General features: G+C 49.4%; 1 protein-coding gene across 1 annotated transcript in view; it reads right to left on the minus strand.

Annotated features, from left to right (window-relative positions):
* Nucleotides 1-8,600: 8,600 nt before the first annotated feature.
* Nucleotides 8,601-16,967, minus strand: part of LOC133044329 (basic proline-rich protein-like) — a 145,785-nt gene continuing 137,418 nt past the window's right edge. Inside the window, exon 2 of the mRNA XM_061125722.1 lies at nt 8,601-11,297. Coding sequence (XP_060981705.1) covers nt 8,601-11,297 — 2,697 coding nt within the window. The remainder of the gene's footprint in view (nt 11,298-16,967) is intronic.

Below are 16,967 nucleotides of genomic sequence, written 5' to 3' on the forward strand. Positions count from 1 at the left end.
TACATCCATACATGACCACTGGAAAAACCATAGCCTTGACTAGATGGACCTTTGTTGGCAAAGTAATGTCTCTTTGTCAGCAAAGTAATATGCTGTCTAGGTTGGTCATAGCTTCTCTTCCAAGGAGCAAGCGTCTTTTAATTTCATGGCTGCAGTCACCATCTGCAGTGATTTTGGAGCCCAAGAAAATAAAGTGTTTCCATTGTTTCCCCATCTATTTGCCATAGAGTGATGGGACTGGATGGCATGATCTTAGTTTTCTGAATGTTGAGCTTTAAGCCACCTTTTTCACTCTCCTCTTACACTTTCATCGAGAGACTCTTTAGTTCCTCTCCGCTTTCTGCCATAAGGGTGGTGTCATCTGCATATCTGAGGTTATTGATATTTCTCCCGGCAATCTCAATTCCAGCTTGTGCTTCATCCAGCCTGGTATTTCACATAATGTACTCTGAGTATAAGTTAAATAAGCAGGGTGACAATATACAGCCTTGACGTACTCCTTTCCCAATTTGGAACTAGTCTGTTGTTCCATGTCTGGTTCTAACTATTGCTTCTTGATCTGCATACAGATTTCTCAGGGGGCAGGTAAGACGGTCTGGTATTTCCATCTCTTTAAGAATTTTCCACAGTTTGTTGTGATCTACACAAGTCAAAGGCTTTGGTGAGGTCAACAAAGCAGAAGTAGATGTTTTTCTGGAACTCTCTTGCCTTTTCTATGATCCAACAGATGTTGGCAGTTTGATCTCTGGCTCCTCTGCCTTTTTAAAATCCAGCTTGGACATCTGGAAGTTCTCAATTCATGTACTGTTGAAGCCTTGCTTAGAGAATTTTGAGCATTACTTTGCTAGCATGTAAGATGAGTGCATTTGTGCAGTAGTTTGAACATTCTTTGGCGTTACCCTTCTTTGGGATTGGAGTAAACTCTGACCTTTTCCAGTCCTGTGGCCACTGCTGAGTTTTCCAAATTTCTGGCATACTGAGTGCAGCACTTTCACAGAATCATCTTTTAGAACTTGAAATAGCTCAGAGCTGTAATTTCATCACCACCACTGGCTTTGTTCATAAGTGATGCTTCCGAAGGCCCCCTTGACTTCAGACTCCAAGATGTCTGGCTCTAGGTGAGTAATCACACTATCATGGTTATCTGGGTCGTTAAGATCTTTTTTGTATAGTTCTTCTGTGTATTCTTGCCATCTCTTCTTAACATCTGCTTCTATTAGGCCCATATACCATTTCTGTCCTTTATTGTGCCCATCCTTTAATTTTCTTGAAGAGGTCTAATTTTCATCATAGCCTGAAGAACTATAGATGGAGGTTTGTGACATTGTACAGGAGGCAGTGATCAAGGCCATCCCCAAGAAAAAGAAATGGCAAAAAGGCAAATTGGTTGTCTGAGGAGGCCTCTCAAATAACTGAGAAAAGAAGAGAAGTGAAAAGCAAAGAAGAAAAGGAAAGATAGACCCATGTGAATTCAGAGTTCGAAAGAATAGCACGGAGAGATGAGAAAGCCTTCCTCAGTGATCAGTGCTAGGGTGGGGAGGTCCAAAGCCAGTGAGCCTCCTCCAGTGTGAGTGTATCCTAAGGGGTCTGCACCAGCAGCGGGCCGGGGAAAAGAAACATGGTTTATAATGTAAGGAGTCAGAAACTGGTCTCTGGAATGCGCTTCTGAGTATCACCTTTGTACTCTGGTAAGCAAAGGATCTGACTCACTTTCCACACTTAGTGTGGTTAGAAGCTCTGTTCTTTCAGGAGTATCCTCACTTATGTAACATACATAATTATAAATGCACCATGTATTACTTTTATTTTTAATGGAAAATTTAAAATTATCATAATTTCACTGATTAAATTTCTTGCTGATTTGGCACAGAATTCTAGCATAGACGCGATAACATGAAACTCAGAATACACTATTAAGTAAGTACACCAGTAACAACTGGTAAGTGGAAGTCCTTCATTTAGAGAATTTAAGATTAGTCACTATACAGAAAACTTGAAGTGTCTCTAAAATTCAACAGTTCACCTAGGGAAGAAACTTTCTCAAATTTTGACAATGTATAGGGTATTACTAATAATGAGTTATAAAGCTTGCATAAATACTTGTAGACTAGCAGTAATAGACAAGATTTTGATCAGCTGTGCTGAGAGGAAAATGAGGTGATCTTTCTGTTTTCTCAATAGAAAAATGTTTTATAAAAACCTTTGTCATAATGAAATAATCAAAGAGCATGAAGCAAAAAAAAAAAAAAATGGTAAGAAAAGTATCTTAGAGATGTCAGGTGATAAATAAAATATTGCTATTTGTCTAGATTTTGTGATTGGGTAGTGTTTTAAAGTTTATAATTTGTCCTGATTTTTTATTACAAATGACTGTTCACTTTTTAATCTAATTTTGTATCAGGAATCCACGTGGGATAAGCTCTACAATCAACAAACCTTAACTCTATCCCTGCAGCCATTTGGCATTAAAGCACTGTGTTCATGTCAGCCTCGGTTCCCTCACCTGTAGAATGGGGAGATGGTAACACCAGCAGCGTAGTTACGAAGAGAGCGTTGAGAGGATAAAGCACTGGAGAGGGCTTGCAGGGCAAAGTTTGTGGGCCCAAAATTTGCACAGAGCCTACACAGGCTGGGGAAGCCCTAAGGTGCCGGGGACCACAGAAGCGCCTTGGTCGTTGTCTTCAAGTCCTGCCTTCTCTCCTCATCCTCGCCTCACCTGTACTTTCCTAAGAAGGAGGAGGTGGGGGTGTGGTTGAAGTCACTTCTGTGGCGGCTTTTTCACTGCCTGTCGTGGAAGATGGCGGTTTCCACGGCAGCAGGAAGAGCCGGCCAGAGGCTGGTTGGGTAGGTGCCGCAATGCAGAGTGTGGAGACCAGTGTTACTGCCCGCGCCGGGACGGCAGGCACGGCTCTAGGGCCCGCTGCTGTGGGGTCACCGTCTTCATCCTGAAGCACGATGCTGTCCTGAGGCCAGTAGTTCAAGGGCAGCCTCCAGAATCCTCATAGTTCTGGTGTTGGCAGAGGTTGCAGCTCCCTGGCAAGTTAGTTCTGCAGCGTGGTTTCAGAAGTCACACCGAGAAGGGCGCACTGCCATCCTTCCGACAATTAAGTGCCTGGGTGTATGAATAGTCCTTGCCCCCAAATCTGGACTGATAAGGATGATAGGCAGATGGTACAGTGCAATGCCCAGCCCTCCCTCACGAAAGGGAAGAGTGGGGAGGAGCAGAGTTGCTTCCATCCACACGTGGCCTGGAAGTTGCAGGGATTGTTGTGGGGCTTTGTGTGTTGTGGTGAGAAGAGGCGCCCCTAACTCTCACGACCAAGACGAAACAAGGACATCTCATTGCATATCCATCCAGATTACTAACCATGGCCAGTGACCTGAAATGCAGTCTCTGGGGTTTAACACTCAACCTCAAAGAAAGGGAGGAAGTGAGACCCTGACTCAAGTAAGTTCTTACCACCTGGGGAAGGAAGGCTTGACAATGAAATTAAATTTAGAGCTAGAAAAATAAATATATTGCTTGCACTCCTGAGTATATGTGTGCGTGCTAAGTCACTCCGTTGTGGCCAACTCTTTGTGACCCTCTGGACCGTAGCCCGCCAGGCTCCTGTGTCCATGGGATTCCCCAGGCAAGAATACCGGAGTGGGTTGCCATGCTCTCCTCCAGGGGATCTTCCTGACCCAGGGATCGGACCTGCATCTCTTATGTCTCCTGCACTGGGAGACAGGTTCTTTACCACAAGTGCCACCTGGAAAGCCCACCCTGAGTCTATGGGTTGAGATCAAGCCACTGTGGGATAAAAGCCCCTGCATGTTGAGGGTTAGCACGAACTGGTTACTGGGCTTCTCTTGCTTGAAGTACGGTCATCCCACTTGCTCCTGCAGACGCCCGAGGGAATGGGGCTATAGTTCTCTCTACCTGACACCTGAAGGAAGGCAGACACGGGGCGGGACACGGGTGGGCTGTCATCTCTGGGGTTGCAGAGAGTCAGACACGACTGACGCGACTTAGCAGCAGCAGCAACTAAAATGAAAAAGTTGGGTATTCCTTGAAATTGTGTGTCTCACCGATGGGATGGGCACTGTGCCTTAGGAAAACACTTGGGCGAATAATTGTTTTCACATTCACTTATTTTATTATTAACTCCCTAATTTACTAATTCATCTAGTCATTCGTTCAATTAGTCGCTGAGTCACTCCCTGATGAAATCGCCTTTCAGCAGCTGTTTACTGAACGCCCTGTGTGCTCAGGCTGTGTGCTGGAGGCTGAAGAGATGGAGATGCCTCCCCTGTGAGGTCTGGTCCCGGGAGCTCTCAGCTGAAGAGGGAGGGAGCCGGCCAGGCTAACAAGCAGTTGCAACACCCAGCTACAGCTCCCCGAGAGAGGCGTGCAGCTCCAGTCGGTCTGGGAGCCTGGGGGAGTCTGTGCCCCTGCAGCCTGGGGGATTCTCCATGGGCTGAGTGTAGCCTCCCAGCTCCTGACAAAACAATACAGCTGCTGATGCAATCACTCCTGGCTGTTGCCAGAGTGTGAATGTCGGCCCCAGGAGTCTTCCCTGCTGAGTTAAGACAACAAGAGAAAGTGCAGGAGGAGAGGGTTCTGGAGGAGAGGACTCTCTGAAAACAAAGATGCTTCATTCAGTCTTTCCTTCCTTCCTTCCATCAAGACATATTTCCTGAGCGCCAGCTCTGTATCTGATCCTGAAAACCGAGTCTCTGCCAGCATGGAGTTTACAGTCTCTCGCCTGGGCCAGATGTCATGTCGTGATGGCAGAAAGAGCAGTTTTCCTATAGTGGTGACCGTCGCCAGGGAGAACACGAATAGGGTCCTGAGAACATCCAGAAAACTCCAAGTAGACTAAAGAGTTAAGGGTGTCAATTCGGAGAAAGTGACCTTTAAACGAAGGAAGATGCATAGAATGAGAAAGAATTAGCCAAAATATGGTGTGGAGGGCAGCAGTGTGGGAGAGGCACTGTCCTGGCACAAGCATCTTAGTCATGTGGAAGGGCTTGAGATGGGGTGAGATCCATGGCTTTGAGGAACGCAGAGGCTTTCTCTTGGCTGGATGCTAATGAGCAATGTAGAAAGAGGGATACAGGAGATGAAGCTGGGAAAGGGGGATGGTGCAAAGGACGCTTGAGGTCACCTGGGATGTGGTAGGTAGTGTGTTGCCCATTTTATCCTAAGTGAAGTGATGATTTTAGGCAGGGGAGTGCCCCAACTTGATGTCCGTTGGGAAACTCACTCTGACTGCCGTGTGCAGACTGAACTGGCAAGGCCGTGGACTTTAGCTGAATGCTCACGTCAAGGGTGGGAAACGTGAAAAAGAAGGGTGATGAAAGTGGTGAAGCAGAGGAGAAAACATTCTCTAAACAGTCCTGTGAGTGGATTAACTGCCAAGGTGAGTCCCCCAGAGACCACGGATGCGGCGGGCTCTGGGGAAACCCACGCCACGTGCATAGTTAGAGCTCCCTTTGCATCCCGTGCTGTGGGGAGAGCCTGGCTTTGGAGCAAAGCAGACAGGAGATGCACATCCTGTCTTTCTGTCTCGGACAGTCTGACCTGCATCTGGCAGTCTTCCATTTCATATCATTTACGACATGGAGATAATAGCAGCACTGTCTTCAGAGTGCCATTGTAAAGCCTGAGCAAAAGATAGGTGGAATCCGGCACGTAGTAGGCGCTCAGTAAGTATAGTACAGAGGTAGGACTGCGTTGCATCCTGTTTTCCACAGATGCCGCCGGAAGCAGGCTTCTGCGTTGTTTTGGAAGCACATTCTAGAAGAGCAGCTGTACTGTAGAAACATCCTTTCTGAAATGCTGCACGTTATAGTAAGTGGCATTATTCATGGATGTGTCAAAGCCATAAAATAGGAGATTTTGAGGCGATCACAGCTGTGAATGATTAATATTTTCATCCCAAGATGCCACGGAGGTAGCAAGGCTATGTTAATTATTACATGCCTGAGCCTCGCGCTGTGGGCTTCCTCCCCAAGCGCCTGTTAATTTGCTCATATGCTGTGCGGCTGATGGGACTAGAAAACTCTCCACTCAGAAGACACGGTGGGTCTCTGGCAGCTCCTCAGGTCCCTAATAACTGCTTTATACTTCTGCAGGAGGAAGGGAAAAAAAAAAATCCAACAACAATGATGGGCTTTAAGCTGGAATGTTAGCACAGAAATGCGTTATTAAAGATGACTTCAAGTTTTTCTCTTTGTTTGCCATTGGTTTATATTTTCTTCATTTTCTCTCAGAAATTTCTGTGCTGCATTGAAATCATGAATACCTCATGTGTAAATACTATCATTTTTTAAATTGTTTTCCATTGATATTAAATTTTAAATTTCTCTGAGTCATCTCTGTATTACTATTTAAAATCTATTTTTACATATATCCACGGATTTCTTTGGAAAGCAACAGCATTTTAGATGTAAGAAAAGCAATTTTAAGCGTTTGTTTAGCCTTTGGTGTCATGTCCTTTATTTCTGAGGAGGTTGGTTTTAAAAACCTCCTAAAAATCTATAGATAGATTAAAAAAAAAAAAAAAAAAACAGAGCAAGGGCCAAAAGCTGTGTGTTCCTCCTCCAGGTGAATTTGTGAGTTTCTCTAAACCTCGGTGTGCCCTCATACACGGAACCAATTCCTCTTGCAATTTCCGTTAAATCTCTCTTTTCATACGATTTCACCAGGATCAGTCTCTGTTGAAAAATCTAGTTTAAGCTGCCTGGCAGTCTGAAAAGAGGAAGATCTATTAATTTAATCATTTGTATGAATCATGTCTAAATGATCTCAGCAGAGAAAATGTGTTAGCCATTTAAATCCCATCATTACATATTATATAATAATTACTGCTAATTCTAGTTTGGATGGGCCACGATTTGGCTTCCCATCCCCTAAAAGTGGAGAGGGGGGATGACCTCACTGAAGTTAGCCCTCTGGCCTTCAGGCCTCCTTGCGTCTTCCTCGTCAGATCCAATGGCCACGTTGGGCGTGCGGGGTCTTGCCAACTTCGAGTCTGTTTTGTGCTGGTAATTAGTATTCATTTTGTGCGCGTGGAGTTCACCCTCGGCGCGGAACGGAGCCCGGTGTTAATCACCGCTGTGCCTCCCTCCCTCTGACTCTGATCTGTCAGCCTGGCGAGGCCTGTCCCATACCTAATGTTCCGCCCTCACCAGCCAGCTAGCACCTCGACGCGGCGCAGTGTCAGGATTAAAACTTGTGACAGATCTGTAATCACGCCGTGCTCATCAACTCCGAGCATGCTACTCATTCCATTTCCACATCCTAACAGTTAATATGCCTTAATTTCTCTCACTTTGTGAATATTTAATTCCTCCCTTTTCAACATCATTTTTAGGTTGTGTGAATCATTTTCAAAGCCTTTGCTCTCTCCCCGTACCGTCATCTGCATATTTTATGAAATGGCACGGTTGAGTCTCGGAGGGCTCTTGATAAAAATGGAACTGGCAGCCTGCTCATTAGCTGTTTACCTGGAGCTCTGTGAGTCCCTGATAATGGCAAGCTCCCATTTGGATCCGAATTAGGATTCTCGGACAAATAGCAACCAGAAGCTTTCTGGGGACGCCCCCTTGCCTTCCTGTGCCCTCCCTTTCTCACCCAGAGAGTTTCTCGGAAACTTGCTTTGGGGGGCTGTCCTGCAGAATGTTGCATCCTGGCTTCATAAACAGTTTAATTTTTGAAGTGGAGATGCAAGAGCTTTAGCAAATTAGCACCTGCAGTAAGAGTGAAATTCCCCTGAAAGGACACATTCTAAAGGTCAGGCTATTTGACCTTCTGGAGTTTTGCAGATGTCCGAAGCCAGGTCTCTGCTTTACTAGGTGACCACCCATCCTGCTTTTCTTGGGGCTGGGGTTTCTTGGGGGCCTTGGACCTGCAGTTTTGAAATCAGGAAAGTCTCAGGCAAGCGAAGACAGGTTGGTCACCCTCGCTGTGACTCATTCCAGGGCCTCGATGACGTTCAAAAGACTGTAGAAATGAGCCTTCTGTCTTTACCAAGGAGCCAAGGCAAAAATAGAAGCCACAGACCTGGGGATCATGAGCAGAGCTTGGATATCAAAACTCTTTTTATTGGGTCATAACCTGCCTTTAAAAATCGGGAGATTCATATATAAAAATTCAGGATTTCTACTTCTCTCAAAAAGCTAGGGACATGGCTGCACTGTGTCCCGATTCTTATGGAAATGGTTGCACTGGGTTTCCTACGTCTGGATAAAACTTGAGAGTGCTGGCTCTGCAGCAGACTGACTTCGCAGTTGTATTAACTCAGAGCTACCTGACCTTGGGCAGGATAAACATTACAGATTTTCTTCATCTGTAATTTCGGGATCATAAAATTATCCTAGTATAATAATAATATGTTGTACATATTATATAAGGGATATATATTGAGGAAATCCATACAGATGGCTTGTCATGGGCCATTTTTAAAAGGGGGAGAACAAAGCATAGAATGTGTTCATTAAGACCACTTGTTCTTGGGCTTCCCTGGTGGCTCAGTGGTAAGGAAAACCTCTGCCAGTTCAGGAGACGTGTGTGTGATCTCCGGTCTGGGACGATCCCGCGCGCGCTGGAGCCGCTAAGCCACCGCGGCACAGCTATGGAGCCTGGGCTCCAGAGCCCAGGAGCTGCGGCTACGGAGGCCCGCGGCCTGGAGCCCGCGCTCTGCAGGAAGGGGGGCCACGCGGTGAGCGAGCGGCCTGGGGCCCGCGCTCTGCAGGAAGGGGGGCCACGCTCTGCAGGAAGGGAGGCCACGCGGTGAGCGAGCGGCCTGGGGCCCGCGCTCTGCAGGAAGGGGGGCCGCGCGGTGAGCGGCCTGGAGCCCGCGCTCTGCAGGAAGGGGGGCCACGCGGTGAGCGAGCGGCCTGGGGCCCGCGCTCTGCAGGAAGGGGGGCCACGCGGTGAGCGGCCTGGGGCCCGCGCTCTGCAGGAAGGGGGCCGCGCGGTGAGCGAGCGGCCTGGGGCCCGCGCTCTGCAGGAAGGGGGGCCACGCGGTGAGCGAGCGGCCTGGAGCCCGCGCTCTGCAGGAAGGGGGGCCACGCGGTGAGCGAGCGGCCTGGGGCCCGCGCTCTGCAGGAAGGGGGGCCACGCGGTGAGCGGCCTGGGGCCCGCGCTCTGCAGGAAGGGGCCGCGCGGTGAGCGGCCTGGAGCCCGCGCTCTGCAGGAAGGGGGGCCACGCTCTGCAGGAAGGGAGGCCACGCGGTGAGCGAGCGGCCTGGGGCCCGCGCTCTGCAGGAAGGGGCCGCGCGGTGAGCGGCCTGGAGCCCGCGCTCTGCAGGAAGGGGGGCCACGCTCTGCAGGAAGGGAGGCCACGCGGTGAGCGAGCGGCCTGGGGCCCGCGCTCTGCAGGAAGGGGCCGCGCGGTGAGCGGCCTGGGGCCCGCGCTCTGCAGGAAGGGGGGCCACGCGGTGAGCGGCCTGGGGCCCGCGCTCTGCAGGAAGGGGGGCCACGCGGTGAGCGAGCGGCCTGGAGCCCGCGCTCTGCAGGAAGGGGGCCGCGCGGTGAGCGAGCGGCCTGGGGCCCGCGCTCTGCAGGAAGGGGGGCCACGCGATGAGCGAGCGGCCTGGAGCCCGCGCTCTGCAGGAAGGGGGGCCACGCGGTGAGCGAGCGGCCTGGGGCCCGCGCTCTGCAGGAAGGGGGGCCACGCGGTGAGCGGCCTGGGGCCCGCGCTCTGCAGGAAGGGGGCCGCGCGGTGAGCGAGCGGCCTGGGGCCCGCGCTCTGCAGGAAGGGGGGCCACGCGGTGAGCGAGCGGCCTGGAGCCCGCGCTCTGCAGGAAGGGGGGCCACGCGGTGAGCGAGCGGCCTGGGGCCCGCGCTCTGCAGGAAGGGGGGCCACGCGGTGAGCGGCCTGGGGCCCGCGCTCTGCAGGAAGGGGCCGCGCGGTGAGCGGCCTGGAGCCCGCGCTCTGCAGGAAGGGGGGCCACGCTCTGCAGGAAGGGAGGCCACGCGGTGAGCGAGCGGCCTGGGGCCCGCGCTCTGCAGGAAGGGGCCGCGCGGTGAGCGGCCTGGAGCCCGCGCTCTGCAGGAAGGGGGGCCACGCTCTGCAGGAAGGGAGGCCACGCGGTGAGCGAGCGGCCTGGGGCCCGCGCTCTGCAGGAAGGGGCCGCGCGGTGAGCGGCCTGGGGCCCGCGCTCTGCAGGAAGGGGGGCCACGCGGTGAGCGGCCTGGGGCCCGCGCTCTGCAGGAAGGGGGGCCACGCGGTGAGCGAGCGGCCTGGAGCCCGCGCTCTGCAGGAAGGGGGCCGCGCGGTGAGCGAGCGGCCTGGGGCCCGCGCTCTGCAGGAAGGGGGGCCACGCGATGAGCGAGCGGCCTGGAGCCCGCGCTCTGCAGGAAGGGGGGCCACGCGGTGAGCGAGCGGCCTGGGGCCCGCGCTCTGCAGGAAGGGGGGCCACGCGGTGAGCGGCCTGGGGCCCGCGCTCTGCAGGAAGGGGGCCGCGCGGTGAGCGAGCGGCCTGGGGCCCGCGCTCTGCAGGAAGGGGGGCCACGCGGTGAGCGAGCGGCCTGGAGCCCGCGCTCTGCAGGAAGGGGGGCCACGCGGTGAGCGAGCGGCCTGGGGCCCGCGCTCTGCAGGAAGGGGGGCCACGCGGTGAGCGGCCTGGGGCCCGCGCTCTGCAGGAAGGGGCCGCGCGGTGAGCGGCCTGGAGCCCGCGCTCTGCAGGAAGGGGGGCCACGCTCTGCAGGAAGGGAGGCCACGCGGTGAGCGAGCGGCCTGGGGCCCGCGCTCTGCAGGAAGGGGCCGCGCGGTGAGCGGCCTGGAGCCCGCGCTCTGCAGGAAGGGGGGCCACGCTCTGCAGGAAGGGAGGCCACGCGGTGAGCGAGCGGCCTGGGGCCCGCGCTCTGCAGGAAGGGGCCGCGCGGTGAGCGGCCTGGGGCCCGCGCTCTGCAGGAAGGGGGGCCACGCGGTGAGCGGCCTGGGGCCCGCGCTCTGCAGGAAGGGGGGCCACGCTCTGCAGGAAGGGAGGCCACGCGGTGAGCGAGCGGCCTGGGGCCCGCGCTCTGCAGGAAGGGGCCGCGCGGTGAGCGGCCTGGGGCCCGCGCTCTGCAGGAAGGGGGGCCACGCGGTGAGCGGCCTGGAGCCCGCGCTCTGCAGGAAGGGGGGCCACGCTCTGCAGGAAGGGAGGCCACGCGGTGAGCGAGCGGCCTGGAGCCCGCGCTCTGCAGGAAGGGAGGCCACGCGGTGAGCGAGCGGCCTGGGGCCCGCGCTCTGCAGGAAGGGGCCGCGCGGTGAGCGGCCCGAGCTCCGCAGCTGGAGGGCAACCCGCGCCGCGATGAAGACCTAGCACAGCCAAAAACAAGGAAAAATAAATGAATAAAGAGAAAACCTTGTTCCCTTGCTTCTTCTTGTTATATTATCATCAGTTTTCAGGGGGGAAAAAAAAACGAAACTGGAATCCAGAATTGCCTGATGAGCTACTTAGTACAGGATTAGAAACTATAGGAAGGAAAACAATAGAAGAGGGACGCTGTCGGTATTGAGGAAAGTCGTTTTATAATGTATATCGGAACCAAATGTGGAGGGAGGCCCAAAGCAGCTGCAGGTGACCGCCTGTGCAATTAACGATCCCACTGACTGACGCCCCAGGAAGCAGAGCATTCCATTCTGGAGGCGCAGCTCATCGGGTGTGCCTCCTGGCGTCAGTTAATCCTCTGACACCCTTCTGAATCCACAGACCTATGCTTTTTATACGGAGTGAATTCCTTTGTAGTGGAACCTGTTCCCTAAAGATTTTCTCCTGCTGAAATGGTTTGAACCCAGAGTAGCCTTGTGTCACCAGCGCTTTTATCCCCGGGCAAAAATGATATACCATTAATACCTTGGATTTGCATAACATTTTATTTCTTCTAAGTAGTTCAAGAGTACTAGATGATTCTCAAAGAAATGGTATTTGAGACTAACAGAGGTATTATGCCACAGGAAACGGCTATCTACTTTTTTGAAATTATTTTTCTGCCGTTTAAAAACAGACCACTCTGATACCACACACTCAGGTATTTCCACGGAGGTATTTGAGAAGCTCTGTGGTTTGGCGAAAATAATTTTTGACTCTGAATTGTTGGGACCTGAATTGTTGGGCAGGAGGAGAAGAGGATGAGGTGGTTGGATGGCATCACCGACACCATGGACACAAGTCTGAGCAAACTCCAGGAGATGGTGATGGACAGGGAAGCCTGGCGTGCTGCAGTCCATGGGGTCACAAAGAGTCGGACACGGCCGAGCAACTGAGCAACAACAAAATTTGAATCTCTGTTTGGTCCCTGAAACTGCCTCAGCCTGGTGTCTATAATATGTGTAAGTTGTAAGAGAGTTAATAAAGGGGCTACTGGAGAAGTAAATGGCAGCCCACTCCAGTATTCTTGCCTGGAGAACCCCACGGACAGACCAGGAGTTGCAAAGGGTTGGACAGGACTGAGGGACTTACACTTTCGCTTTCTATTTCAAGTTTAAAAGGGGGATGTGTTTGATATCTTATTGAGGACTTACAAAGTTCTGAGTTATTGTGTTTCAAATACTGGTTTTCCTGGGGAAGAAGATTATATTTTAAAAGGTTTTCATTTATTGTCATTTCAATGTTGTTGACTGAGTAGAACAATTAAATGTTAGAGCTAGAAGGGACGTCGGAGAACACGTGGGCAGTGAAGAAGCTGTGGGCTGGTGGCCCACAGCTCAACTCAGCCCCGTGCTCTTTTCACATATGAATTAAAATTTTGTAAAGCAAAAATTACAAAGTATTTTGAAAGACATAAACCTACTGTGCTTCACTAATTCTAGAAAGCACTTGAAAAAACTTTAACTTCTGAGAGATGCATCTTGGAGAAGGAAATGGCAGCCCACTCCAGGATCCTTGCCTGGAGAACCCCTCGGACAGAGGAGCCTGGTGGGCTGCGGCCCACGGGGCTGCAAAGAGGCGGGCAGGACTGAGCGACTAACAACAGAATTATGGTGTCTTAGCGGTGATGGATAGAGGGGCGGCCAGGGTTTAAGCGTCAGGAGTTTCACATAGAAATCACAGTTTCCAACTAATTGTTGCCTAGGCACCCACTTGGCAACCATGGTTGCATGGAGTTCTTCAGAGAGGAGGCGCTCAGGTTCTCCCTCTGCTTACTCATCCCTTTCTCAACCACTGGACTTTGACGAACCTCTTCTAGGGCACCCAGCCTGGGGCCCCTGAGCCTGTAGAAGCCCTGGTAGGAATGGAGGTTCGTGGATTGATTGGACTGATTTTAATATTTTCAGCATTAACGGGCATCTAACTCAGAGTAGTTAAACGGATCAGATAATTGATTCACTTGGGTGTAATAATAATAATAATAATAGTTATCTCCTAATCAAAAATTCTGATTGGCAAGTGTTATTGCAAGAACAATAAAATAAGGAGTGAGGGGCAATAAGTCCAGGATGTAGTCAATGAAGAATGACAGATAAGGGTAGATCTCCTAGGATGGGTGAGACGGGGGTAAGAAAGGAATCCTCAGCAGTAGAAACAGAGGAAATGTCACTGCAGGGACGTGTAGTGACGTGACGTAGAAAATCACATGCCTCACCAGGAAGAAGCAGTTCTCCCGGCTCTTGGTCGCGTATCTTTATTTTCAAACTGCATTCTGACTTTGCAGTCAAATGTATGGCTGAAGCATATTCAAACTGCATAAGTAAATATTCTGACAAAGTGACTTTTGGAGAATGATGTTTTCCCTTTTGTCCAGGTACAAGCCAACAAAAGGTCTGAATAAAAATGGGTATCCTATGTTTTTTACACTGAATATTTCTCATATATGTTTGTAGACATAAGAGTTTTGTACTAAAATGATTATTTCTCATAAAGGATCCTTCCTATATTTAATTTTGTGCATGCATGCTAAGTCACTTTATTCATGTCCAACTCTTTTGTAACCCTGTAGACTGCAGCCCACAAGGCTCCTCTGTCCATGGGATTCTCTAGACAAGAATACTGGAGTGGGTTGCCATGCCCTCCTGCAGGGGATCTTTCCGACCCAGGGATCAAACCTGCATCTCTTATGTCTCCTGCATTGGCAGGCGGGTTCTTATACCACCAGTGCCGCCTGGGAAGTCCATTTCATTTTGCATATAATAATATATCTCGTATATTGGAGATAACAGATCACTTTTAACTTCCGCATCTGAGAATTTGAGACTACAATAGACCATTTTGTCATGATGACCAGAGATACAAATATACTGTATGTGAAAATTCTTTAAGCTCCTTCAATGAAAGCCATATTATAAAAGTGAGCGACTATTTCATATTATTTTTGAAAGAAAAATATACCGTCCAATCTTGCAAATAAAAGGTAATTCCTCAGAGGTTATTCTCTATGTTACCTTTCTAGTCTTCAGTATATCAGTTGAAAAAGCTTCTGGGCCTCCACAAGTATGACAGTTCACCGTCTAATTGATCTCGCTATCTGAATTGTCCTTCCTTAATTTCCCTGCATTACTCATTTACCGTGCTCACTGTTCAGTTATCTGAGAGAGGTAGCAGGCCTCCTCCCAACCTTAGTCAATTAGACAAGCTATTGTTTCTGATTAAGATATCACATCCCAGAGAATAATAGCAATTAGAGTTGGAACGGAGACCCTGTGGGTCACACAGTCCACTTCCCTGCTGGCACAGAATGTTTTACGTTACCCTGTAGTTGTGTGGTTTTCCTGATGTTGGTTTTAAAAATCCAGGCACCCGTCAGTGCTAATTATACCCCTGTCCTACATCCCCACCGTGACTTAATTTTCTACATTGCATTGCTGATTCTCGTAAATTGGCATTGAATGATGGCGTCTTGGTGATATCATCTTATCAGAAGACAGGGAGGTGGGGCATTCTTTTGGAGCAGAGAAAGCAATTGTTATTGTTTGGTTTGGTTTTGATTGGGAGTTGGAAATTCATTCTACCCAAGCATATTCATTTGCCAGGGTTCCAAAGCTTCAGAATGCCTGTAAAGTAATAGGTCAATTTTTTATTGACTATTCTTTTTCTTCCTCATCAGCCTTCTCCATTGCCCACTTCCAGAAGGGTTCATCTATAGATTTAGAGGATGGTGTCCAAAAGAAAGAAGGTTGAAATTTTCTGAAGCTTTTCTTTGAATCAGTTCTTCCATCACATAGGGTTCAGAAGAATGGTCTTACTAGGAGAAAAAACCCGGAGTGTGGTTAATATAAGATGATGATGATGATAAAATTGTTATTATTACAATGCATTTTAGAACCCTTGAGCTTCCCTGGTAGTTCAGTTGGTAAAGAATCCACCTGCAATGCCGGAGACTGCAGTTCAATTCCTGGGTCGGGAAGATCCCCTGGAGATGGGATAGGCTACCCACCCCAGTATTCTTGGGCTTCCGTGGTGGCTCAGCTGGTAAAGAATCTGCCTGCAATGAGGAAGACCTGGGTTCAATCCCTGGGTTGGGAAGATCCCCTGGAGAAGGGAAAGACTACCCACCCCAGTGTTCTGGCCTGGAGAATTCCATGCGCTGTATAGTCCATGGGGTTCCATGGGGTCACAAAGAGTCAGACACGACCGAGCGACTTTCACTTTCAGTTCAGTTCAGTCACTCAGTCACGTCTGACCCTGCGACCCCACAGACTGCAGCATGCCAGGCTTCCCTGTCCGTCACCAATTCCCAGTTGGTATTTCACCAGCTTTCACTTCAGAGCCCTTAAATATGCTAGGGCAACATGCTTAACGTGCATGATCTCTTTAATTCTCACTTCTATCCTGATGTAAGAACAATTATTACACTCAAATGAAGAAAAAGAGGTAAAAGAAGTCATAAAACCTGCCAAGGTCAGTATGCTAGTAAGTTAAGGAGTCAAAAAATGATAATAAGAATAATATTCAACATTTATTATTAACACTGCTTAATAACATTAATGATAGTAATTGGAAACCATTTTCACCTTAAAAGTGGCAATCTGGGAAACAGAACCATGGTCATTTTCGTTGAGTTTGAGAATTTCCAAGCCCGTCACCGCATCATGGCCTGAATACTGCATTATTCACTGTGATTTTCCATTAAATATTTTATTTGTTGAACTCATGTAGATCAATCTCAAAGTGATATAGTAAATAAATCTTTCAAACATTAGTATTGATTTTATTGTTGGCTTTTAGGGGGTTATTTTACAAATAATGTGAGCACTTTGTTTTAAATTAAAAACAGTACAGATGGGAATAAAATTATAAAATGGCCCTTTTCCCTGTATTTGTCACCTAAGTTTCACGTAAGAATTTTTGTGTAGATGGAATGACGCGATACATATCGTCCTATGTCATTTATCTCTTTTAACACATAATAACAATCATGCATAAATATTGTGTTTAATGTGCATTAGAGATTGCTGTAAGCCCTTTATACGTATCTACTCCTTTCATCCTCATGAGAGGTGCATGTTACTATCCCGGTTTTACAGAAGAAGAAACGGAGGCAAAGAAGACATAAGTCATTAAAGGGTTGAAGCTGGAATTTAATTATACCTTGGAGAGCTTTCAATTTCAGGGAATAGTAATGAATATCACTCCTTTTAACATCCATATAATATTTCACCCTTTCCTACATCTGTCTCCTAAAACTAACATTTAAACTATTTACTTTTTCCCCTATTTTAAACAGTGTTGCAGTAATAACTTCTAAGTACACACAGCTTTGTGTACATGGGCAAGTAAACACTTCTGATTCAAATTCCTGAAAGTAGAATTTCTTGGTTAAGGCCACGTGCTTTTATACCTTGAGAGAGAAAGCCGTAGTATCCTTTAGAGAAACTGCTCTGGTTTCTCTCCCATTACAGAAGACTCTGACTTTTTTTCCTCCATCTTAAGAATTTCCATTTTCAGAGGCTGCAGGTTGAGCCCACATTCCTTAGCGCAGCCTCCTTCTCCCGGAAGCCTCGTGCTCTGACTGCTCGCCCCGTCCCGTGGCTGACCCTTCTTTTCGCCTG

The sequence above is a fragment of the Dama dama genome, chromosome 23 (assembly GCF_033118175.1).
Source record: "Dama dama isolate Ldn47 chromosome 23, ASM3311817v1, whole genome shotgun sequence".
Taxonomy (NCBI): Eukaryota; Metazoa; Chordata; class Mammalia; order Artiodactyla; family Cervidae; genus Dama; species Dama dama.